Source organism: Talaromyces rugulosus, chromosome V (assembly GCF_013368755.1).
Source record: "Talaromyces rugulosus chromosome V, complete sequence".
NCBI lineage: Eukaryota > Fungi > Ascomycota > Eurotiomycetes > Eurotiales > Trichocomaceae > Talaromyces > Talaromyces rugulosus.
Genome location: NC_049565.1, coordinates 5,264,005 through 5,289,155, shown reverse-complemented (window position 1 = coordinate 5,289,155; position 25,151 = coordinate 5,264,005). Strand labels below are relative to the sequence as shown.

The following is a 25,151-nucleotide window of genomic DNA, read 5'->3' as shown; positions in this document are numbered from 1 at the left end:
TGACATCCGGAAAACGTATGCATCATATATATATTTCGCAAGTGAGGTAGTGCCCGATCTACAAGTTATCTTACCAGGATCGGTATAGAAAGCGGGTCGGTGGTTGGCTCAACGTCGCATTGGGCGTGGAAGGCTGACGCATAGCCATTGCCCCACAATTATAGGCTGTTTGTTGGTTCGTTTATGCATGGATTCTGCCTCATTGCAGTTTGTTAACTTCCAAACCTTAAAAATAGACTTCAATCATTTCCGATTACTTTAGCCAATCGGTGCGCCCCAAACGCATGTCGTTATATGAGACATGTCGATCGTCCCATTCATTGTTAGCCCTTGATCCTTCTGATCAATCAGTAGTTCAGATGCAAGGGCTTACGAGGAAATCAGTGTACCTTAAACTCCACTACCATCTTACTGATGACGTCACACCCCGTCTCGATAGTCATGACAAAGCAGAATCTTCTACCGTCCTGTTCTGACGACTGAAACCATTATGAACGTAGCGACCGATTGGTACTTTCTGTACGGTGTATTGCTACTACGGCCTTAGGAGAAGTACCATTCGAAGTGAATCCTAGTAAACTATGTCTCTCTCCCAACTATATATATTCTCCGCTCAGCACTACGAGGCCAAGCGTCTCGTACGTTAAGAAGTTCCAACCCACCTTCTGCATCGACTCGTTGTCGGTTGTATATTCATCATGAATCCTGATAAACCACATCAACAGGCCCAAGTGGTCATTCCTTCAGAGGAACTCGAAAGAAAGAGAAAAAGACAACATGATCGAGAAGAGGAAGCAGCTTTCATGATGGATGACCTAAAGTCGGGAGACTTCCTCCTCTTCCTCCAAGAGGTTCCCAAAGCCAAAATGAGTCATTGCCGGGCATGGAGTTGTATGCCGTATAAGCGAACTGGAAGTCCGGTCATCAGATCCAATTATCGGTTCAAGCTAGAAAACGTATCTGCTTCATCAAGTATGCGTATCAACCTTGTCCCATCGCAGAAGTTAGCTAATAGGAGCTCATACAGACTATAAAATCAAATACTACCATGTTACATGTCTCGAACGTTTTCTGCCTGATCTGCCTGGTTTGGTACGAGATGGCTACCTGAAGATGGCTGGCTACATCTCCGCCCCAATTGACAGCGGGGTTTGCCTCCAATCATCTGCGGAAGCAATCGCAGATTGGTTTCGGTATGAGGGCAGTACCTTTGACCTTGGATTCTATGAACGTTTCAACAAGAGCTATCAAGAATGGGAAGGAGACTGGAGTGTGCGTTGCATCGAGCATCAGTTGGGTCATCAAGAAGAGCCAGACAGTGATTGCAGTTTTTGCCAGTCCTTACCAATCCCAGAAGAGCCGAGAAAATCCGATTACTTCCCAGAAGAACCCTCTGTAATTATGTTGAGTCAATTGTTAGCCTCTGTGAGTGCACAGTCACATATTGACAAATGGTGGCGCTGGAGGAAACAAGAGTAGAAGAAGGGTTAGTTTCAAATTAGTTTTAATTCATGATCTTACTACTAATGTCGAGTATTTTTCTGACAATCGTCCCTATATCTTTGATAGGTGTATAGTTCATATCTGGCTAAGTTTATGCATGCCCAGCCCCTTGTATCGTAGCTTGAGGTTGTTGACTTCATTCCTAATTCTAGCATCTGACCTTAAACATTGGCCATCAAACATTCTGCAACTTTCCTTGATCCCAATTGAGATTCCTACACTTGTTGGCTACCGCAGTGGTCATATTCCATTCTTCAAAAGCCCCCCAAGATTAAATCTGTCTTCGAAAGTAGTCCACTATAAACCAGAACGCGGCCTTGATGATCGGTTAAATAACTAAAGTATGAGCATCCTCCAACCGCACATCGATAGTGTAAGGCTCTCGGTAATTTTTTGTCTTGTCCAGCGATTTGAAGTCGACTTGGAATATACTGTGAGCAGTCGCATATCGGGTTCTCCAGATGGATTCCTCTCATGTCTGCGAAGCACGAGAACTCGTTGCAATTCTTACAGTAGTAATAAGGGCGGTCGGCGTTGCCATTAGGATTGCTGGGTTTAGCCCGTGTTCGACGTGTTGAAGAGCCACAGTATAAGCATGTAGGCGGCCTCCGTATAGCCCAATGGTCACTTTCTGGATCCATTCAAGGTCAGAGCTTTTTAAAAAGTTGGAATTGATGAGATAGAAAAAGTCTGAGTGTGAACATGGAGCGATGTGGGGTGAATCGGGCAGCAAACTGACTGGGAATAATGGGAGCGCCTAAAGATCTTTGATTGGCGCAATCTCAAGACTGCTACCCAAAACTCTTTAATGTTCATGCAATCATGGAAAGGCATCATTGCCATGCTCATTGTCGATTTTATCCATGACCCGATTCGTGTCGACTGAATGTTGGTATTAAGGTATCGCGCCAGATCCCCAAATGAGATGAGGCACAACAACAGACATTTTGTAACCACGCCTCCATCGTCGACATGCACTCCCTGTCTTAAGTTCACTGCTAGGCTGATTCGGGTCAACAGAAACGCGCACCAGTCCCATAAGTCACCAACTCGAAGGGTAACACGAGGCTGACGTTGAGTATATGAAGGCTGTCTTCCTTTCTGAACGTTACTTACCGCTATGTGCTTACAGCCTGGCAGTTCCATCAAAGTGGCTCATCATCCTGCCAGCTATCAAGCTCTTCTCGATTTATATAGGCGGCATGAATGCTTTAAGCCGATAAAATTCAGGAGTTATCTTAGCGAATAATTGAACGCTCAAGTATAAAGAAGACGAGGACGTTTTGACTGGCTCGACAGGAAGTGCATTGGCCTCTTCAAAGACCCAACCCGATCTCTCGTCGAACGGCGGTCTATTTCAGACCGGTGAAAGTCGATGATCAGAACCCGTTTCAGTTCATCATTCCATAACATATTATCCAGTCTCAAGTCCTGGTGGATAACGCCCAGCTTGCGGATTTGCCTCCTTGATCTAGATATTTCGTGACGAAGTGTCACCCTCTGCTCTGCTCCAATACTCTCACCCCCCCAGCCCATAAGCAACATATGCCGGATCTCTCCAGCTCCATGGAGAAAGAAGGTCATTCTTAGATCAATAGTTCCAAGGAAGACTGGAACCGCAGATCCCTGTACCTTCTGGAGAACTTGGTATATTTCCGACTCACTGGAGACCTCCTTCCAAAGTTTGGACGTGGTCCCCTTTCCAACAACCGTATAGCCATACGTGGCGCAAGTAATCTTGAACGGCGCGCCGTATGATCCACAAGCCCCGAACGGCGTACAGTTGTGATCGAGGTCTTGATCAAGCTGTACTTTCAGTAGTTTCACCAGCCGTTTGGTATCAATACAATGTCGATTATCTTCCTGGTCCTGCCGATGAAGATGGACATTAGGGCATAGATTATCTAATGCATCTCTTTGTTGCAGACCTAACAGGCATCGCTGGGTGCAGAAACGTGCTGCGTGTTGGTGTTGATTACCGGACGGAGGAGTAGAGTTAACGGGACGCGTCGAAGATCGCTGGTTGGGCGGAGAAGAAAGAATTTGGCTGAAGCCTCGTTTTCGACTCGGTGCTGGGCCGGCTTCAGAGTCAGAAGATTCCGTTTGTTCGCCGCGCGATGTCGTTTCCATGGGCGCGCAATTGCTTCGAGAGCGTGTTGGGACTGGACGGGTGGGTCCCGAAGTAGGCGGTAATGGAGACGATGGTAAGTATTCGGAGCTTGTATATTCCGAACTTGTGTAGTCGGAATCCGGGGGAACTACTTTGAGCTCTTTTTCAGGGATTTGCGATCGCGTATGGTCGAAACTCGTCTTCCATGTATCTAATTGTGACCTAGCAGCATTCCGCCATGCTTGGTCCCGGATCTGAGAATGGAAACTCATCAAGCAGAGACACAATACCCTGGCGATGGCCGTTACTGGCTGCTGAAAGACATCGGGATCTTCCAGATTGGCATCTTTTTTCGGTTCACAGTGGTAGTAATAAAGCGTACTATAATCGTGGTAGGGAACATAGAGAAGAACCAGAGCTAGGCCGTTCGTAATATAAGAGTATTCGAGTCCTTCCTGAATCATAACATGGTATTCCTGTACCAGCACTGAGCCTACTAGCTGTTCCGCATTATATTTCAGTTTGTCATTCTTATCAATCGGTATCTTGTCCTTGTTGACGACTTCTTTCCCAAAATCCATTGGTCGCAGACCGACTCGGAGGTTCTCCACGGAGAGCTTATGCGGAGGCTTGTACTCGACCGTAGTGAGCAAGGTATTCGTGGTGCCGTCGACACGATGGATGCAAAATTGATCTGGCCTCGGATGCTGTGAACTTGACGTATCTAGCACGTTTGCATCGTCATCTTCCGTCTCGTCTAAGGTATTCGCATGGTTGTCAAATGCAACCCCATTACCAAGCCGGAATCTCTGCTTGGCGTCTGGGATATTACACAGTTCGGTGATAATATCGTGGACATAGTCCTCCACTGCAAATCGCTCATAACTCTCCAAATCCTTTTCACTCCGTAGCAAACGGCGATCAAAGCGCCGACTAAGACCGTGTAGCTCGGCGAGGGACGCGAATCGTCGGGAGGGTTCGTTTTCTAGCGGTTCAAGATAATTGCAGACATCGGTATATATCTTTTGCTGCTGCACAGGGCAGTCTGACCAAAGGCAGAGTCGTTTCGGATAGTATTTACCAGTGGGGGTGGGAATCTGTCCCTTGGTGGACTTGGTTGGCGTGCCGGCCTTCAACGATTCAGAAAATAGGACATGGCAGGTTTGAATAAGCTCCCTGAATGTTGTGGGTTGGGTACGCGCTTCTGCTCGCCTTCGCAGCTCTGCTTCCCGCTTCTCTCGCTCCTCTGCTTGTTTCTCTCGCTCCTCTGCTTGTTTCTCTCGCTCCTCCGCTTGCCTGCGCAACTCCGCTTCCTGCCTTCGTAATTTCGCTTCGTGTCTTCGTTCCTCTTCCGCCTTCTGGAAGAGAGCCTTATAATCTGGTGAGCTATCATCAGCCATAACCCCAGGCAACAGTGAGAAAGGGGGTACGGAAATGTTGTTTTCAAGCACGTGGTGAACCCGAGTTAATGCCTAGCAACTGGCGGATGACAAATGACGGATGACGGATTTACTAATAACACCGAGCCAATCATAGCCGGTGGCTATGAAACGCGGATGGTAGTCGCGATAAAGTGAGAAAATCACGGAGATCGAGTGGTTTAGGTCACAAAGGGGCTGTCTGGCTGTCCCAAAAGTTACATTTGACTTGGTTGATTAACTAAATAGCATGCGATCCTAGTGTCCTGCAAGAAAACTGCTATATATAGATATAGGAGATAAAAGGGATTCAGACATCAGCAACCGCTAGAACAAAAGGGACTTTGGGAGTAGAGACGAGAAGAAGAGCAAATATCATAAGAAGAGAGATCACCAGCAAAGTAGAGAGATCGCAACAACGAACATCCGGCTCACTCAAACAGTTTAGGTAACAGCGGCATAGGCTGAAGAAAAAAGACCGAAAAGAGCAGAAAGCACGAGAAGAGACGGCTCGCACTTGTAGCACACAAAAGAGAAGCGAAACAGATCTGCATGGCTCGCCCATATTTGTATCAAGCCACAAACTCTTCCTAAGACGAATCGCTTATCCACGACAATTCTCTTCTCAGGTCTTTACCTCTAGCCTGACCACTCTTTGCCCATTTCTCCACATTAGCAACAGCATTGACTGGAGATCGCTTATTCTCCAGTAAAAACGAAAGGACTTCAGCTGGACTGAACACATTTTCTGGTACCTTTCCAGCAAACTCAATTGCAAGTCGTTCGACATTTTCTTCGCCGATGTCTTCTTTTGGTATGTGTTGGTCTTCCGCTGATTGTTTGAAAATGGTGCAGAAGAGCCGAGCGTTCATGTCCTTATTAGTAAGTCGGAAAAAAATCTTCCTGTCCACACGCCCAGGTCGGATCAGCGCCGCATCCAAGTGCTCAATATGATTAGTAGTCATTATCAATACCCGGCCTTCCTGCGAAGAGACGCCATCTATTGCGTTTAGCAAACCGGAGAGAGTCAGCCCCTGGAGCTTGGCGACACTCTGATCTGTAGTTTTTTCGGTGGTTTTTTCAGCTCGTGTTGTACCGGCTGCGTCAACATCTTCCAGGAGCACAACGCAATGAGACGGGAGCTCGGAGAACAAACTGCTCAGCTTACTGTCATCAACAGCAGAAAGATTGAGAACATATATGTCCAGGTCGAACCGTCCCGCAATGGACAAACTTAAGCTGGATTTCCCAGTCCCGGGAGGCCCGTACAGAAGAAATCCCCTGCGATAGGGGATGCCCCGCCGCGCATACCAGCCCCGGGTTCTTGGATCCAAAAAGTTGTCTACATCGTTCACCAGCATTTGTTTTTCTTCCTCGTCCATGAGGATAGTGGACAGTGGCCGGATTTCTCTCGACTTGGTTTTTCTCCATTCTCCCCCTTGATGGTCGAACACGGTAGTCTTTTTTTCGATTTTCTTGAGGTATTCGGCTCGACACTCCTGAAAGAGTTCTTTCAAGATCGTTGGAGATCGACCAACACAAGAGACAACAATCTCTTCTTCACTAGAACGGCCATCTTTTTGAGTACGGCTGAACTTGATGAGGTGATTTTTGTATATGAAGCTAATCGATGTATTCCACGGTGTGAATGACAACGACTTCTTGTCTCCGTTAGCGTTGTCGAAAAATCCTCGTCGGTGCTTTGCACCAACACTGGCCAAAGACGTTCGTGTATTTTGGGCGAAATGTTGTTCAGATATCCAATTAATGAGCATGTCGAAGGCTTCATTATAGTACGATACGTGGATTGTGGACACTTCAAAATCGTTAGAACGTGACAGAAAAAGAGAGGGACAGTGTCACAAACTGAAGTGGCGATCCACCAAGTCGTTGATATACCCGTAAAAGTATCTGGCAAGGAAGATGCAGAAACCACCAACAAAAAGCAGACGTGCATAGCTGTTCAGTTGTCCCGTTGATAGTCCATTTGCCACGGCCAAGATGCCGGTAAGGCCAGGAAAGAAGATATCTAGGATGGAGACTTGATAGGCCGGCATGGAAGCAGCAACATTGGAGACATCCATAGTGAAATGAGTATCAGGTATGGATCGAAATTAATAGTTGGAAGTCAAAAATGTAAGCGCGTGTCTGAAATTCAAAGAATAGCATCTGATTTTTGACCCAGCAAACTACTGGAGAAACGCACCTCTCTTTATACCCGGCCCCATCTATACTAATACGGGGCACACCGCTATAATTCCATACGAATGCATCGAGGGCCATGCATTAGCGAACCACTCAGCCTAATGCAAAGCATGAGCATGTACCCTTGTGCAACTTTTTCGCAAAACTAACGATCGACCGTTCCATTTTTGTGCGTCGACCTATACAGAGCTGTGCTGGAGCATACGACCGACCTAGAACTGTCCATTAAGTGGATTGTTTCGCCAGCCTGGCCAGTAAAATGGAAGCCCATCACGCTGTTCCGTTGCTAATACAAGTTATTAATGTGCCAGCTCCACTACGAATAGCTTTCATGCGGAGTCGTTGTTACTAGCGCATAACTACCTGCATATCTATATGACAGTTGACCAGTGTTGAGATGTCCGTGCTTTTCTATGTAGCACCTTGATTGGGAGACGCTCAGTCCCTTCTTCCAGCTTGCCCATTTTTTGAAGAGTTCGAAGATAACGATCGCGTAGCACAGCTTCTAGGTCATGGATCTCACGTTTGAGTTCCTTGGAGCCCATCTTCAGTTCCGGTGATAGAGAACTCATTTCTGTTGAGTCCCCCGTTTCCTCCAAGAGCCACCCTTTGAGAGTTTTCCACCAATCTTGTCTCTTTTGAAGTTGCTCACGGTACCTTTTTGTCGCCTCTGTATTTCGCTTGCGCTTTTTGTTGGCCTTAGAAGAAGCCGTCTGATGATGAAAGGTGACGGGGATTCTGCCATTGAAACTCCTGTACGTATCGTCAGTAACTTCAATTATATGAAGATCTAGAATCTTACATTTTGGGCTAAAGTATAACACTATGCAGTCTTGCAGGAAGAATGGGGGGTAACCACTTATATTAAGCAGGGTTCAAATAGCTGCAGCACATATACTGCCGGAAGAGGGTTTCTATCCGAAAACTGTCTCCTGAAATTGATTATTACTCCATCATCTCGCATGTATCCGTTCGCGAGATTTAAGACCGGCACTGAACCCTAGCACTAGCACCAACCAAAAAGCGCCGCCTGAATCAAAATCAATATAACAGCCAAATTATACGATTAGCCTCGAACTAGAATTAGTACATGAAATGGCTGTGGTCGTATGTACTTCTTTACTCAATTCGGTGCTACTAAGGAATAAGAATAATCTGTCCGACCATGTAATACTAAAAGAGAAGCGGTGTCTCTTACTACTTGGAATGAAACATGACTATGTCGATCGTCTTTTAACTAGATAATGAGAAGCTACACATGTTGGCCACTCCAGGGATGGAATCCTTGTTGCAGAATGCATAAATAGCTCAACCTTCTGCGTCAATCACCCGGACTCAGCCGTCACTAAATAGGGGCTGTTTACGATTATGGGATCTGATCACTCAGGTCTAGATGCAGGTGGTGCCACTAGCTTAGAAACTGTATACTACGGCTCGCCTAGTTATACTTTTGGAACAGAGACATTAAGTGTCTACAAAGATCTTTTGAAATTTCGCTAGTATAGAGTATTCACAGTATGTAGGGCTATCTGACAGGTTCGATAAACGTTGACCGCGGTTTCATACACTAACATCCATAGAACTTGTTTACAGCATCTTCGCCTCCTTTCATCTCAATCAGCTCTTTGTAGGGTATCCGTCTCCACTCCAGCAGCCTTTTCGAGTCCGACGATGTGATGCGTATTTCGGCAATCGCGGTCTCGATATCCTTTTTGTTGAGGTAATTTATTGATCGTACAGTGATATTTGGTGTATTGAAGATCTTGAGCTCAGTTAGACATGTTAATGTAAACAAGGTTTGTCTTACTTGAAATAGCCCACAGCAGGCAGAGATACTTGCCCAAAGATCTGACAGCATGGTTGCGTAACACGGTAATTGATTCGATGATAAAAGCGCAGTACATGCAGCCTAAGCAGTCCGGATTGAAATAATGCAAGGCTGAAGGGTTTCGATGTTCGTGTTTTATCGACGGCTCGGAGGGGGAGGAGGAGCGCCGGGCTTTTTCACACCAGTTGTGTCAAATGCTCCTCTGCCCATTATCAAAGAAACTTTCCAATTGGGTTGGTTTTAAAGGAAATTGGATTGAACGAATTGTCTAGGTAGGAAGAAGCTTCAATTTATACCTAGATTTACTCTTAACGCGCTGAATCACTTCTTTGAATGGTAACATGCTTCGTAGTATACACACTTCGTAATATACACATGAGATCCACATGGAAGTAATGCCAGTTTACGGTTAGCCTATAGGCTATAGCTTGATCACAAGAAACAATGGTCTAAGATTATCCTGAGCTAAAGGTCCGATATCATGGCTTGAGGTCGGCATGTCTAGATTATTGGTTCTCAGTTGGACCGTATCGAAGGCAGTTGACGCTATACTTGGTGAGGTAAGAGAGGTAAGAAAGATAAGAAAGATACAAGAGGTACAAGAGGTACAAGAGGTACAAGAGGTACAAGAGGTACAAGAGGTACAAGAGGTACAAGAGGTACAAGAGGTACAAGAGGTACAAGAGGTACGAGAGGTGGAAAAACTCTAACTTGCACAGCCACGTGGCTTAGGTCAGGCAGCCAAGGTGGGGTTGGGAGATTGCTTTTTCTTCAACACCCTACGCAATTTGTGAGGGGTCTTTTTGCGACCTCGGCATTCAAAAACGTCACGGTAAGTCTTTGCTTTTCTTCATGAGTGCTTATATTCGTCATTTAACATGTTAACAGAACTAGGATTCGGTGCGATATTACGGGTTTAGGTCGATATGACCGACACAGAAATCGAGAATATATTGGTATGCATTCTCAAGATTCACTCAGTTCATTAAAATTTTAATGTTTCTTTAGAAAAAGCGTTGGAATGAAACCCTCACCGTGTCGCCGGAACCCTTCAAGTATGACTTGGCCAAATACATATTGGCTGCACCGATTGAAAGAAAACTCTACTGCTCTGAGTGCGAAAACATCGACTTTCAAACCCTGAATGGAAATAGTATTTGGGATAGAACAGGAAGCGGAGAAATCCTCCTCCCAGCAAATGTTGGTGTTTTTATCGTTCGGGGCAAATGGATGGTCGAAAACGTTGAAAAGGCTTGAAGAACGCATTCAAACATCTGGTACAAACAAGTCTTTCAATATATCGATTGATTCGAGGAAGGATAAACGCAGATGGATGGTTCCGTGATGAGGCTGAGTCCGATACACTTGCATTGTAACGGAGTCGGTGGTATCATGGAGCATATTGTCTTTCTCCCATTTGCGTAGTTGATTCTTCTCTATCGCTTGACAAATGGAAAGGCAGAAATTCGAGGTTACACCTGCAATAGATGCCCCATGAAGGCTGAAATAAGCGTTGTCTATAACGTTCGTTATTTATTAGAATAAAACTTCCCATTCCCACGAGACGCTGCTTACCAAGGCATTCCGGCCTAGCGTTGACTGCTGAAGAGCCCGTGTGGCTGTCGGAAGGATGTTCCTGGAGAAGCGAGAATAATTTGTCACTTAACCGAGGAAACAAATCACTAATAAGCTCCTTGTCCAGTTTAACATCAAGTATGAGAAAGGCGTCTTGAGAGTCCTTTGTGGGCAGCTTCATTCTCACACATTCTGTTGTGAGGGGCGTTTTTTCCTGCATCCGTATCGGCCCATATTGTATAAGATTGTAGATGCCATCACCAAAGAAGTTCTGAATTGCTCGTAAGCTCGCTGCGGAATATGCCCAGTGCTTATCACTATCTGCAGTCGTCACCGGCTTTGGTCGAGGGAAGAAAAAATCCACCAATTTCTTATAACTAGGCGCTTGGAGCAAGTTACGTCTTGTGGCTATGTCGTCTAGTAGGTTTTTAGCCTCGATGCTCAAACGAATTGGGGCCGCCTTCTGGTGGTGTTGACAGAATTGAGAGACATTAAAGGAGATACAGGTGTATTCCGAGACCTGGAGAATAAAAGGCAAGAAAATATTAGGATCCTCGTCCAAGATGTCTAGATAGACCTTCTGGGCTTTCCTCTGGTTTGACGTTGACCTGATATCCTCCATTGTTCGCTGCTTAGGGCCATGCCGGCGATCCTTGAATCGCGGCCCGCAAGCGATAACCAGGCGGTGCTCAAGGATGTCATGGTAGTTGATCGGGATTTTTCCACGTTCGTCAAGTTCATTTTTCGTACGATAGATACGCTTCTCCGTTCCCATAACTAGAAGTTGTGGTATGTTAGAAGAGAGAGGTGCGAGAGGTGCGAGAGGTGCGAGAGGTGCGAGAGGTGCGAGAGGTGCGAGAGGTGGAGCAGGGATACGCTAGTGTACTGTTTCCAACCTAAATAGGCTAGATCCTCTACAACACACTCATGTAGTAACCGCTTGTAACAATAACATTGTATTACATTATTCCTGCTTTTATAATACTGTACTTCCTCTGGGATAAGGACCGAGTTTTTGCTGATATATGCGTCTGCTTTGCGAAGACATAAATATGCCAGCTTTCCCGGGCAAGAAAAAAATCTCATCCACTGTTCCCATCAAACTTTAGTCTCTAGCGACAACTTTTCACAATTCCGTCTGATACTTCTACCCCTTGCCTTAACCCTCATCATGTGTGATTTACTCACTCGACGATTCACTGGGCGAGGTGGCTGTGGCCACTGCATCGCATACGGCTATCAACGTTGTCAGCAAGCATTTCAGCGCCCAAACCAGCAGGTCTGTGTTCCAGCCTCCGGTAATACACGTGATCTTCCACGAGTTCTTGACGCAGCCGACGATAATCAGGACGGACGCTGCCCGACTTGCAAAGGCGAAACCCCCCCAAGTTCTCAAGGCTCTGAAATTATGGTGATTCTTTAGTAAGTTGTACCTAGTGGGATTATTGAAAGCTCAAACTAATACATGCTGTCAGGATATCTACGCTATGCCATGCGGGAAATGCTATGGAGGGTATGGTTTGAAACACTGAGACTTACTGAGGCGTGGTGGTTTTGTCACATTGAGAATAGCTTTTGAATTTCTATTAGCATAAAACCTTGGTATATTATAAATACTGCTTGTTATGCGACACCTGGAGCTGGAATCAATTTAGTTACTTCTACTGTCCTAATAATGAGTGATGATCTTGAACTGTAACATGTCGCAAAGATGTTCTGTATTTTACTAGTTCGAACGGTATTTTATATCGTAATCGTTGTCCCGTATTATCGGAAATATAAAAGACCGAGCCTTCATCCTCTCTACTCAACCTAAAACGAAAATCACGATCATTCCAACAAAAAAAATGAGCGAACCAAAGAGGGTGATTTTACGTGTTCGAGAGGACCAGATGGACTACAGTGATACGTACAAGCCTGTCCGACTGTATTTCTCGAAGTTCAATCGTTCCCTAGAAGAGCTAGAATCAGATCGTCACTTTATCCACATCCAGCCACCTAGCGATCTATCTCAGCCAGGTTCGAAAATTCACGTTGTCATCGATCTTGAGAAGGATAAGTTCTCTGGGAAATTTAGCCCAGGCTTCCCTCATGATATTTACACCATTCGCTGTGTGGAAAACGAAATGTGAGTAGATCAAACCTCGTGTATTCTTTCAATATTTGCTGATCTTTCAGGAATTTGTGTGCTTTTAAGGATGATACCGTCAAAAAAAACCTCCTTCTAAACATCCGCCAATTCACCGATGAGCTCTATCCATGGGGGAAAACTAGGCTTGATCATCTTCGTGAAGCTAGGCTAGCTGATGGATAAGACGGATGTGGCTTGAGATTTTGTTTTTGTTAATACTGGCAGTGGCGGAGGAGGTATATTAAAGTAACAACAAAGATGTGCTTTATGCAAAATTCTTGCGCTTTCGCGCTCCGCATTTTAGACATATTTCTTTGGAGCTTTGCTCTTCTCGCTGTTTCCGCTTTGCATCAAGTAGTAACGCTGTCTCCAAGCCATTCAGCTCGCCCTCAGGCTCCCACGTATCCTTCCACCTAACTTTTGCCATCCTACGACCAGAAGAATCAATACGGCGCGCCACAATGCGTGTGTATTCCCACCGGCCACCTGAAGCTTCGTCACCATCCGTTTCGGCGTCAGACTTCGAATCCTCAAAATCAGACTCGGGGTCTTCCGAGTCAGATATCACGGATGGTGCCTTAGAGAGCGCGTGGCGATGTCGTTTTGAGCGATGTCTGTCCGACTTCGCCTGCGGTTTTGGCGATGATTGAAAGGTCGCTTGTTCTTCCAGGCGGGTAGCAACATCGCGGACTGGAGCGTCGCTGTAATCTGGCGAGGCTCCCGCACTAGTAATACTGCCGGACGATGGCACATTCTCTGATGGATGAGAAAAAATATCATCCGCAATCCCATTGTTGTCATCGTCTGTAGAATGTTGATCATCACCACCAGCTAGCGTGAAGAGGTCATGTAAAGATACAGGACCACCAACATCAGCTTGGCGATTTTGAGGCTCGTGGCTACTACAGTGCCCATGGCCGTGAGAATAACTATCGGTTCTCTCTCCAACAGCTATGGTGCGGTTAGGACAAGACGGAGACAGTCACAATAAAAGGAAAACGCACTAAAGGATGTTATGGAACCAGACTCGCCCATTTCCAGCCGATCACGCGGTGGATACGGACGAGTCGAACGTTGTTTGTGGATTGGCGGGAGGTCGATTGTATCTTTTTTGAAGGGCAACGAACTTTTGACTCTTTTCTGATGAATACGTCTTGAGGGGTCTTCAAAGATGATATTTTCCATAGTGAAATCCAGGGTTAGAGAGACTAGTAACTGGAGCCGGAGGGAGAGAGTTGGAATTATAAACACCAGAATCTAGGGAAAGAGGCAACAATAAGCCTATTTATGCCTGAGCAGACAAGTCACAAAAAATAGAACGCGTAAAGGCCCTTACCCTCTTACCGATCGAAGGCAGAAGCCATTAAGCCTGATTAGTAATTTTCCAGCTGCAATGCCATCGAAGAGCCAGCCGACACATTCTCGATCGTCTAGACTCAAATTTGAGAACGAATCCACATCACCATCACTTCCAACCTAGTATGATGCGGCATTTTCGCCATTGGGTAATGTAGTAGCATTAAAAATGAATGAAGCAATAGTCAAACTAACCACAGCATAGAAATTAGTAGCGTAACGCGCTATACCAGTGGTCACCAGTGGTCAACCATCTCCGTGCCGCAGCAAGCGAAGTTACGCTGCCCAGAGAGCTATCTCCAACAGGAAATTGCTCCGGCTCAGCGTGCATAGTCATCACCACCCCTGTGGAGCATCGTGACCCAAATTATTCCCGTTATTTTCAGCTGCAGTGGTTTGCACTGCCCTGTTCATGGCGCCGAGAGCTCGGCTGTCTGCACAGGACGCATGTGATAGAGGTTTGACAGGAACAGAGATCGTAGACTGCTGAAGAGCTTCTTCCTAGTCATGCAGCAAACTATGGGAGTGTCGACGCAGAGTGGCCACAAGGTCCTAATCTTAACAACAAATCTGGAAGAAGAGTGTAGATAGAACAGCATCCTCCCAAGGAGTAATCAATATCGACGGTGTAGGCTTGCAGGACAATTCGTCGTCTAGCTTAGACCACGCGCCAGCTTGTAGACTGAAGCCCGCTTCTTCTACCGCGGGTCCGAACTCTCCACGGAGGGGGCAGCGGCACCGAATGGGCCCTCAACCGACCATCTGAGACATGTCGAGCACGCCGTCCCCAGGCAGATAGGGGCTGTGGTCGTATTGCATGCACGGTGAACGATCATGCACATGGTGGAGTGTGCGAGAACCAATCCGCGCAGAGGCGTTGTCGGGAGAAGCGGTGACTGGAGGGGCTGGAAATGAGGTATTGCGACGCCACCGACTGTCCACCGACGAGGTTCGTGCACGCCTGCCAGGGGATCAGCGAGGTGGAAAGAGGTTTTGTAAAAACAGCGAGGGATGTCGGCCTTTTATAGATGCGCGGCGGCCGGCGTTCGGATAAAAGCAGCGAGCGAAGACGCCATGCCTGAACGGGGTGGACCGTCGACCCGAACAGGCAGTGATCGGCGGGACTGGACCGCCTCCGGTTTAGCGGCCGCCGAGAGAGGAAAACGCCTCCACCTTCACCGGGACGAACATTATTAGTTAGCAGCCTATAAAGTAAAAAGAAAATAGATTCTTTTCTTAAAAATAGGTTTTTTAGTCTTTATTATTTTGGAGTTTTCTATTTGAAGCTAATTAGGAGCTATAAAGACTCTAATTCAGAGCTAACTTAGAACTGTTCTAGTATATAAATATAATTTTTTTATTCTTTATTATATTTCTTAGTATTACTAATAAAGATTATTACTTAGCTATAAAAGAGAGCTAGTTATACTTTAGAATTACTCTTCCTATTTTTTTTACTAGGTTTTAGATTTAATAAAGATTCTATAAGGAAATTGTATAATAAAAAAAAAGATTTTATTATTTAAAAAATAAAAGAAAACTAATTACTAAGATTAAACTATTATTTTAAAGGACTACCCTATATAGAGAAACTTTATAAAATACTGCTATAGCAGTAGATAGTAGAGAAAATAGAAGTAATAGAAGCAGCAGCAGGTATAATACTAAAATATTTATTTTATTACTATTAGTACTAGACTAGACAAAAGCTTTATTAAAAGTAATATTAAAAGAGATTATACTTATTTATTAATTTAAGATTTAAAAAATCTAGCTTATAGTATTTTTAATTTAGTTAAAATGGGCTTTTAATACTGCAACTTAGTCTAATTTAGATAGCTCCAGCAAGCGAATCTATAATTAGAAGGATAATAAGGATAGCTCTTTATAGAGTGTTTCCTCAACAATCTAAATCTAATTAATAGCTGCCTAGATAGCTTCTGAAGATATATTTAAGTGGAATATTACTTATATAATATAGAATAAGGCTAACTATAAATCTGGTATAAAATTATATTTTACTTTTAAATAAAAACAGTAATAATATTTTTTTATTAATAGATACCACATATAGAAATTCTGGTAGCAGCTTACTAGTTTTATATAATATAAATAGGGATGGCTTTGCTAAAGTACTAAGTATTTATCCGCCATAGAAACAGTATCAAAGTATACAGAAGGGATTCTTACTAATTAAACTAACTCCTGACTAGTTAACTAATGTAGACTATATGCTTTAAGTACACACAAAGAAGTCCCAGATTAAGGATTATAGTATTCTAAAAAGTCTGGCTAGTCGCTAGACAGAAGAATATCAGAGATATCTAGGACAGAAGCCATTGATATAGATGTCTCAGAGGTGGCCTATATATAATAAGGAGTCTTATCAGTATTCTCTATTATGTTTTCAGCTAAGGGAGCTAAAGTGGTATCTTTGGCAGGGCCAGACTTAAGGTGGTTAGCTATGTTGGTATCGGGCTCAAAGGATAATAAGTCTGAATCTTCCTAAAAATTAGATATATCTATTAGTATCTACTATATATACTATCTATCTAGGCTCTGAGATAGAGCCTATTAAGAAGAGGAAATCAAGGTTAATTTAAGAAAGTCTATATTGAATTACTTATAATAGCGAGGAGTGTATTAAGCTCTTTGGTAATAATAATAAAAGGAGTAAAAACATTTTCTTATTATTTAAATCTGTTAGCTAATAATCTAATAACTGCTGGATAATTATTATGAGAAATCTTAGAGATAACTGTGGTAACTTGGGATACTAAATGTCATAAGAATCGTGAACGCTCAGCCAATCGATAAGTAGCGGACGCTACTTACATAAGCAAGCTGCCTGAAACTCCTATGGAGTAGACTTGCTAATTGTAGGAACGAAGACGGAAGTGACTACACGAGAACTCACGTGATCTGGACAGTGCAGATGCACTGGTTTAGTGAAGACACACCAGGTGGACATACACCCTAAATGGTGCGGCTGCACCATTTCCGTGCAAATACACTTAGTGCAGAACCACCTACCCTGTGCGAGTACACCCGGTGCGGATGCACCCCAGCGGTGCGCATGCACCATGTCAGTGGAAGTGCACCATGGCACGTGACTATGCAGGGAACATAGCCAAACATAGCCAGACTATGTTTGGATATGTCAACAACATAGCCAACAGAGCATCGACTATGCTCGCTATGTTTAGGATCAGCTATATAAGGACACTCATTTACCATCATGTATCTAGCTCATTGTGTTTTATTCTCTCAAGCAAATAGCATATTACTATTACTCTTCAACATACTTTGCAGCCTATCATTGCGATAGTACTCTACTTATCCTAGGATTGCCTTACACAACGTTCTCATCTTGTCTTCTGTTAGCAGAATACCCACCCCGATTCACATCTTGGTGACGAGTTGTTGAACCGATTGACACTAAAGCACTATACCATTCGACTAGGAACTAATTTAAAGCTGACTAGGAGCTTTTTAAAAAAGTACTTATCAAAGTAAGGCGGTAAGCACCGCGGCTATGATAAGTAAAGTCTAAAGGCCTATAATAAGTTAGGGTTTTCTATAAAAATGTCAGGATAGGTCAATATACACCTGAACTGGGAGATGAATAGGCTTGGGGGTATAGGGAGCTATTGTTGGCAGAGGTAGAAGTAGAATAGAATGAAGAAAAAAGCTTGATTCTAAGAACTATTATGATTTAAGATTAGTAAAATATCTGTGATAGCTTATAACTTGAAATTAATTAATAGGGAAATCAATAAGGGGCATATACCAAGGTGTTGCTGTGTGTGGATAAGGAATATCCTATATTTATTTTTGGAGTTTTCATATGTTAACACACGTATAGGTGGACCTATCTACTGCTGCATTAAATCGCCTTCTAAATCAGGAAACCGTGATGCCTTTTATTTTGATTAGCCAGTTGTTATAGCAACCACTGTGTCAGACATGAGGTTATTCCTAACCTATAGATATAAGGTCTCGAGGACGATCCCTTCCAGGAGGGATGGATTATGAAGTGCCAGGCTTGGGGATGCCGATCCAGCTTATAAAGGCCTGTATATCCTCTGTGGGTTGAGTTGATATATTACAAAGGATGCATCTACCCCTCATGCTTGGTAAATATAACCCTGTTAGGAAGTAGGATCTCATCTAGATCAGGCTTATAAGCTTGAGACCCCATCTCCCAGGATAAAGGGGCTTAAGCGGTTTATTCTATATTAATATAACCCATCTCTATTTACTTTATATACTGCCTCGACTCCTAGTAGGAACCCCCTCGGAGCCTAGTAGGTTCCAACTCCCTCATATATAAGTCTTTCAGACACCACCCACTTTACATCGCTATAATTATGACCCTACCAGCTATCTTACTAAATATCTATAATGCCTACTGCTTAGCTGCCTTAGCTATTTATCTATAGTATATTAACATCCCTAATATTGCTATTAATATGTTGATATCCTCTATTAACTTACAATAAATGATCATCTTCTTTTTCTAAGGATGTTATTAGGCCTTCTGCTATTGAATAAATGCCATTTATACTATTTCATCTGGCTTTATTAGCTCTATATGGTATACAATATTTGTCTATATCATATATAGACTATAGTACTATTGCACCACTATAGATATTAACTACAATATCTATAATAACCAGACCTTATCAACTGCTGACAACATCACTGTCAATATAACCATAAGGATATCTATAGTCATTAACTAGAATAACTCCTGTATCTTAGGTTAAAAATCTATCCAGCTATCCAATATCGTGTAGCACTTATTAATTATAATCTAGTTTAATCAGTTCCAGTCCTACAATCAACCCAAATATAATTAAAATCCTTTATTAACAGCCAACTTAAACATCACTAATACAATACATATAGTCTTAAGCAGTTAATAGAAATTCTATAATATATATAATATCCTAGTCTACTCACACTCCCGCTATATGTCCTGCCACAACAACATTATAGATACTACTATAATCAATATATTAGTCTACTCCCACACTGCTAACACTATAAATATTATACTTTTATCTCTACCAGTATCTATCACCATTAATATCTACAGCACACTGCCTATAATAATCTTAATAACAGCCATCTATATGTTCTAAAACTATACTATAGATCCTTTAATACAGATTAATAATGGCTGAATGGCCACCTACCACATTATCTATCAATAAGCCACCTACTATACCTAGTTCTACTTAATAACCCGCTATCTATACTTCCCCCCAGCTCCCCACATCAATAGAAATCCTAAAAACTAGTACTATTACTTACTAGCCTACCAGAACTACTTCTACATTACCACTAATATCCTAGCTGCTTGATGCATCTCCCAGACATATATCCCCTTAGCAATATAACTGCTATACCCAGCCTACACGTCAATTACTGCGTCTTCCACTATCTATTAACATCCATCTTTATTCTTAGTAGCCTTCTCCTCATTATCATCAATCTTAAACCCAGCTGTAGGCCCTAAATATCACTATATGATCATAATTATAATCTATCAGCACATGCTAATATTCAACTACTCCTCTATATCTATCTTACTCTTCCACTGCATAGCCTATTTCATACAGTCTAACATCTATGTCCAGCTATTCACCTCCTACAATAGCCATATAAATCTACTCTACTCAGAATACCTATATACCATAGTTTTAATATACCACTAAAATAGTATGATTAACTACTAGAAATATATAAATAACTTGCCCACCAGCTATAGTATATATTAATAAATAATCTTTGGCTATCTACTAATACTATACCCTTTATAATATAACATTATAAATAATATCAATCCTTTCTTAATAAATTGATTGCGGATACTGCCAAACTTAATATTCTAATATTAGATACTCAACATCTTAGATCTCTGTCTAGAGCCACTGCCTGTCCAATACTTTAATACCAATATCTATTCCTTATCCTGTCTAATAGCCTACATCTACTGCTATACCTGCCTCTCTCGCCATTACCTATCTAGCTGAATCTATTCCTGGTATAACCAGGGAATATTCTAAATCCAGTGATATAACTACTACTGATTATCTAACACCCACTAATTACAGGGATCCTAGGTGTAATACTATTGAGACTGGTTCTTAGCCACATGGTCCTCTATAGTGTCTTATATGATGGAAGATAACTACTTAGCCTTCTCTAGTATTAATAACATTATCTTCTGCATCAAATGCTCCTACATCTAGTTAATCAATCTATACACTATCTCTTAGAACTAATCTATAATAAACCAGTAATACTGGTATATAATTTTATTATCCTATCACACTATCAATCCTTTAGTGATGATGTTATACTGGATCTTTAATCCATATATCTAGGCATCCAACATCCACTTTATCAGCATAGCCTCTATGGTGGTTATAAACCGCATTACTATAGCCTGTAATGGATTAGAACAATCCTTAGTCTTAACCGTCTCTTCCTATACCTGCTAGACTACCAATATCTGTGCAATCTTGATTATCCCAGATAATTAGGGAGTGAATGTCAACGTATTCTCCTATCTACCCTGCTCCTTGATACCTATGATAGCCAATCTACTAATGATGCTACTATAGTATTTATGCTTGGCTTTACTATCTAATTAATAATCTAATATGCTGATACACCACTATAATATAGCCTGATCTATGGGACTTAATAGTTAATCAGCTGGGTCCTATATTTCCTTGATTGGGTCCTTGCTGGCTATAGACTTATTATCTTTCTCTATAATAGTCTTGATCATCTGCTCTATAGCTATCTGCTAATCTATTATTAACTGAAACTAGATGGCCTGCTGCTGTATACTTCGTATAATATATCAGATTATACGCTGCCACACCTCTAGGTATTTCTCCATAGTGCTGGGTTCTATTTGTGTCTGGAATAGGGCATTAGACATCTAATCCATCTATTTCTAGTGCATCTCGTACTTACTGAACATATTTAACTGTGTTAATATGGTCTGCTGGGCCACTATGATGATCCAGGTGAATTGTTTTTTGATCTAGGCTAATATAGACTTTTTCTTAGGATCTGGCTAGTTTAATATCGCCTATAATATCATCTGGTGCTTGTCCAACAAATATATAGCTTATTCCATATGTTCCACCCACAGATTCACCTTGTATAGCTTATAGGCCTGGATATATGTCTTCTTAGCCTCTTCAATCTCTCACTTATACTATATAATCACCTACTTCATCGCCTGCTTGGCTGTATTCTACAGAGATTGCTCAGTAAGCTGTACTATGGCTGGTGTAAAGTGGGTGGTGTCTGGAAGACTTATATATGAGGGAGTTGGAACCTACTGGGCTCTGAGGGGGTTCCTACTAGGAGTCGAGGCAGTATATAAAGTAAATAGATATGGGTTATATTGATATAGAATAAACCGCTTGAGCCCCTTCATCCTGGGGGATGGGGTCTCAAGCTTATAAGCCTGATCTAGATGAGATCCTACTTCCTAACAGGGTTATATTCACCGAGCATGAGGGGTAGATGCATCCTTTGTGATGTATCAACTCAACCCGCGGAGGATATGCAGGCCTTTGTAAGCCGGATCGGCATCCCCGAGCCTGGCACTTCACAATCCATCCCTCCTGGAAGGGATCGTCCTCGAGACCTTGTATCCGTAGGTTGGGAATAACCTCATGTCTGACGCGGTGGTTGCTGCGGCAGCCGGCCAATCAAAACAAAGGGCATCACGGTTTCCTGATTCGGAAGGCGGTTTGGTGCAGCAGTGGGTGGGTCCACCCACGCGTGTGTTGACATATGGGAACTCCAAAAATAAACATGGGATGTTCCTTATCCACGCGCAGCAACACCTTGGTATGTGCCCCTTGTTGATTCCCCTGTCGATTGGTTTCGAGTTGTAAGCTATCACGGACATTTTGCTAATCTTAAATCATGGTAGTTCTTAGAATCAAGCTTTTTTCTTCGTCCTGTTCTGCTTCTGCCTCTGCCAGCAATGGCCCCCCGCGCCCCCAAGCCCGTTCGTCTCCCAGTTCAGGTGCATGTTGACCTATCCTGACGTTCTTGTAGAAAACCCCAACCCGTCGTGGGCCCTCGGGCTCTACTCGTCGTGGCCGCGGTGCTCGCCGCCCTGCTCTGGTAAGTGCTTCCTTGAGAGGCTCCTAGTCGGCTTCGAGTCGGTTCCTAGTGGAATGGCATAGTGCTTTGGTATCCCGAGTTACCGCAGTTGTCTCTGGGACTTCTCGTAATAGTCATCCAGCAGTTATTAGATCATTGGCTAACAGGTTTGAATAATAGGAGAATGTTTTTACTCCCCCTGCCGTCACCACCGAGGAGCTTGACGCACTCCTCGCTGTTGTAAGTAGTTCGATATAGGCTTTCTCAAATCGACCTTGGTTTCCCCCTCCTAGTAGGCTCCGTCTCGGGGCCTAGGTGGATAGTATATGTAGTAGATACTAATAGGTATATCCAATTTTTAGGAAGATTCGGACTTGTCGTCCCTTGAGCCCGATGCCGACATGACCGATCGCCTTGAGTCTGGCCCTGCCGGGGATGCCACTTCGGCTCCCTTGGCTGAAAACATGGTGGAGGATGCCGATGAGACTCCTCGTCATACACAGGCCGCCTCTGAGACGCCTGTGCCGGTGGCTTCTGCCCCGGGTATCCCTGATGTCCTTCTGTCTGGCGACCAGCCAGACTTTTCGGGATACTATGACCCTCAATCTGGGGCTCCTTTGTGTGCGCTCGGAGCACGCGGTCTACATCGGTTGACTAGTCAGGAGTCAGCTCGATTGGCGAGGGTCCCTCCTGCGTACTTTGGTGCCGTCCCTGTGGCGGATGAACGCTTAGTACTTTGGCAGAGCCACCCCTGTTTGCGTTGTGCAAAACTGGTGGGCCGCCACCAGAATTTCTGCGTGCGGCGTCTGCCAACGGAAAAGTGTTGTCGCTGTTCCTGTTTGGGAGTAAAATGCGATTCTATACCAGACTCGCAGTTGGCCTCATTCCGCATTGTGCAAGCAATGTTCCGCTTGGGCGTGTCTCCAGAGGCCATCCGGGCAGCCGCCGATTGGGTTCGGGTTGTCGAGGGGACGCTCCGTAGGGAGCCATCCTCGTCACCCTCTCAATCGCGGATTCGCTCGCTGGGACCGTCCGAGTCGGACCGAGTCGCAGCATTGGAAGCCCGCCTTGACCGGATTGAAGGCACCATGGGCCAGATTCTTCAAATCTTGAATCGGCAAGTAAGTGTAATCCCTTTTTGGCGTTTGCTTTCAATGGGGCTTTTGCCTAGTCTAGTACTGATGGTAATAGAATGAATATTTTGGCATTGCGCCTGCCGCTGTCCCTGCTGCTCCTGCTTCCCCTGCCGCCCGCCGCCATGGCGGTGTTTTGTGGAGTCCTCCTGCGTGGGGTGGTCCTTCGGGACAGTAGTTTAGTCTTGGTGGTTGGTTTTCTTTTGTTTTTTTGAATAATGAAATCTTCTTTCTCGTCGTGCGATTTCCTCGTAGAATCCTCGTTAAACCTGAAACCCGGTGGGAAAACAGGAAGAGTGATTCCGGAGCACAGCCGGCTCCCTCTCATGGCCAAGTAGTAATCCTTGTTGGTGGTGCCAAGGGGTGTAGTGGAGGTGAGGAGGTCATATTTATATACTAGGACGGTTCCGAGTCGGAGCCTTTGTGGCTCCTAGTCGGCTTCGGGTAGGAGGCCCCAAAGTGATGAAGACCAAAAAACCTGTTCTTAGGAAAAGGGTCTATCTTCTTTTTGCTTTGTAGGCTGCCGACTGGTGATATTCCTCAAGGAGTTCCTTTGCATTGCCGAGGTCTTCTTTATCCAACCATTTGTTCTCATAAGAAGGATATCCAAGCCATTTTACCAAGTACTTGGTTCGTCCGCGGTAGGTGCGATGGTTGACGATGGCTTCGATTTCCCATTCTTCTTCGTCATCCACAATAATCGCTTGTGGTTCCCGTTCACTTTCTTCTCCTCTCCGTGGATAATACGGTTCTAATAAGGAGACATGGAAAACAGGGTGAATTCGACGCCAATTCGCCGGTAGCCGGAGCCGGTAAGCTTGCTTTCCTATCCTTTCGATAACCTCAAAGCTTCCTTCATATGGGAAGTCAAGCTTCTTGTTTGGCCTAAAGGATTTGAGGTTTTTCATGGATAACAGCACCCGGTCACCCACAGCGTACTCTTTTAGTTGGTGACGTTTATTGTAATAGGTGGCTTGCACCTGGGTTGCTTCTTCAAGATGAAGCTTCACCTGCTCCCTGATTTCTTTTAATTTCTCGACGCGCTCTTGCGTCGATTGAACCGTGGAAGGTTCAACATGGTTATCAAAGGGAGGCTTCGGGTCGAAGCCGACTAGGCCCCTAAGTGGGGTCGTCCTAGTGCTTGCATGTTTCGAGTTATTATAAGCGAACTGAGCTGCTGACAAATGCTGCGCCCAGTCATCCTGTCGCTGGTTCGTATAGCAGCGCAGATAGTGTTCCATAACCTGGTTCAATCTCTCCGTCTGGCCGTCCGTCTGTGGGTGAAAAGCAGTGCTCAATCGTCGCTTGATTCCGAACTGATACATCAGTTCGGACCAGAATCCGCTAGTGAAAAGCGATCCTCGGTCAGTAACGATGCTATCCGGGTAGCCGTAGATGTTGAAAACTCTCTCGGTTATTATATCTGCAAGTTCTTCAGCATTAATACTCTTCTTACAAGGAATATAGGTGCCCAGCTTAGTGAAGCGGTCGACAACGACCAATATAGAGTCATAAACTTCTTTCTGAAGTCTGCTCGGAGGCAGGTCTGTGACGAAGTCCATAGACAAGCTTTTACTCGGTCCTGAGGGGACCGGTAATGATTGCAATTGACCATAAGGTCGGTGCCTTCGCACCTTTGCAAGCTGACATATCTCACAAGTACGAACGTACTCGTCTATGTCTTGGTCCATCCTGGGCCAATAATACTTTCGACTTATTAAGTCAAGAGTTCTTGCGACGC

General features: G+C 44.0%; 7 protein-coding genes across 7 annotated transcripts; 2 read left to right on the top strand and 5 right to left on the bottom strand.

Moving 5' to 3' along the window:
* Nucleotides 1–698: 698 nt before the first annotated feature.
* TRUGW13939_10345 (uncharacterized protein) lies at nt 699–1,479 on the top strand (the record flags this gene model as incomplete). The annotated part of the gene is made up of 2 exons (XM_035493457.1): nt 699–972; nt 1,028–1,479. The coding sequence occupies 2 exons, from the start codon at nt 699–701 to the stop codon at nt 1,477–1,479; spliced, it is 726 nt and encodes a 241-aa protein (XP_035349350.1).
* A 1,281-nt stretch (nt 1,480–2,760) lies between these two features.
* TRUGW13939_10344 (uncharacterized protein) lies at nt 2,761–5,013 on the bottom strand (the record flags this gene model as incomplete). Its single annotated transcript, XM_035493456.1, has 1 exon — nt 2,761–5,013. One exon carries the CDS (start codon nt 5,011–5,013, stop codon nt 2,761–2,763), a length of 2,253 nt encoding a protein of 750 aa, XP_035349349.1.
* A 608-nt stretch (nt 5,014–5,621) lies between these two features.
* On the bottom strand, nt 5,622–7,115 carry TRUGW13939_10343 (uncharacterized protein; the record flags this gene model as incomplete). Its single annotated transcript, XM_035493455.1, has 2 exons — nt 5,622–6,847; nt 6,899–7,115. The coding sequence occupies 2 exons, from the start codon at nt 7,113–7,115 to the stop codon at nt 5,622–5,624; spliced, it is 1,443 nt and encodes a 480-aa protein (XP_035349348.1).
* A 492-nt stretch (nt 7,116–7,607) lies between these two features.
* TRUGW13939_10342 (uncharacterized protein) lies at nt 7,608–9,094 on the bottom strand (the record flags this gene model as incomplete). Its single annotated transcript, XM_035493454.1, has 4 exons — nt 7,608–7,989; nt 8,254–8,266; nt 8,809–8,998; nt 9,044–9,094. 4 exons carry the CDS (start codon nt 9,092–9,094, stop codon nt 7,608–7,610), a joined length of 636 nt encoding a protein of 211 aa, XP_035349347.1.
* A 1,236-nt stretch (nt 9,095–10,330) lies between these two features.
* Nucleotides 10,331–11,866, bottom strand: TRUGW13939_10341 (uncharacterized protein; the record flags this gene model as incomplete). Its single annotated transcript, XM_035493453.1, has 3 exons — nt 10,331–10,581; nt 10,640–11,516; nt 11,828–11,866. The coding sequence occupies 3 exons, from the start codon at nt 11,864–11,866 to the stop codon at nt 10,331–10,333; spliced, it is 1,167 nt and encodes a 388-aa protein (XP_035349346.1).
* Nucleotides 11,867–13,035: 1,169 nt separating this feature from the next.
* TRUGW13939_10340 (uncharacterized protein) lies at nt 13,036–13,805 on the bottom strand (the record flags this gene model as incomplete). Its single annotated transcript, XM_035493452.1, has 2 exons — nt 13,036–13,721; nt 13,775–13,805. The coding sequence occupies 2 exons, from the start codon at nt 13,803–13,805 to the stop codon at nt 13,036–13,038; spliced, it is 717 nt and encodes a 238-aa protein (XP_035349345.1).
* Nucleotides 13,806–22,155: 8,350 nt separating this feature from the next.
* TRUGW13939_10339 (uncharacterized protein) lies at nt 22,156–23,588 on the top strand (the record flags this gene model as incomplete). Its single annotated transcript, XM_035493451.1, has 5 exons — nt 22,156–22,179; nt 22,230–22,298; nt 22,458–22,517; nt 22,640–23,398; nt 23,469–23,588. The coding sequence occupies 5 exons, from the start codon at nt 22,156–22,158 to the stop codon at nt 23,586–23,588; spliced, it is 1,032 nt and encodes a 343-aa protein (XP_035349344.1).
* Between the last annotated feature and the right edge of the window lie 1,563 nt (nt 23,589–25,151).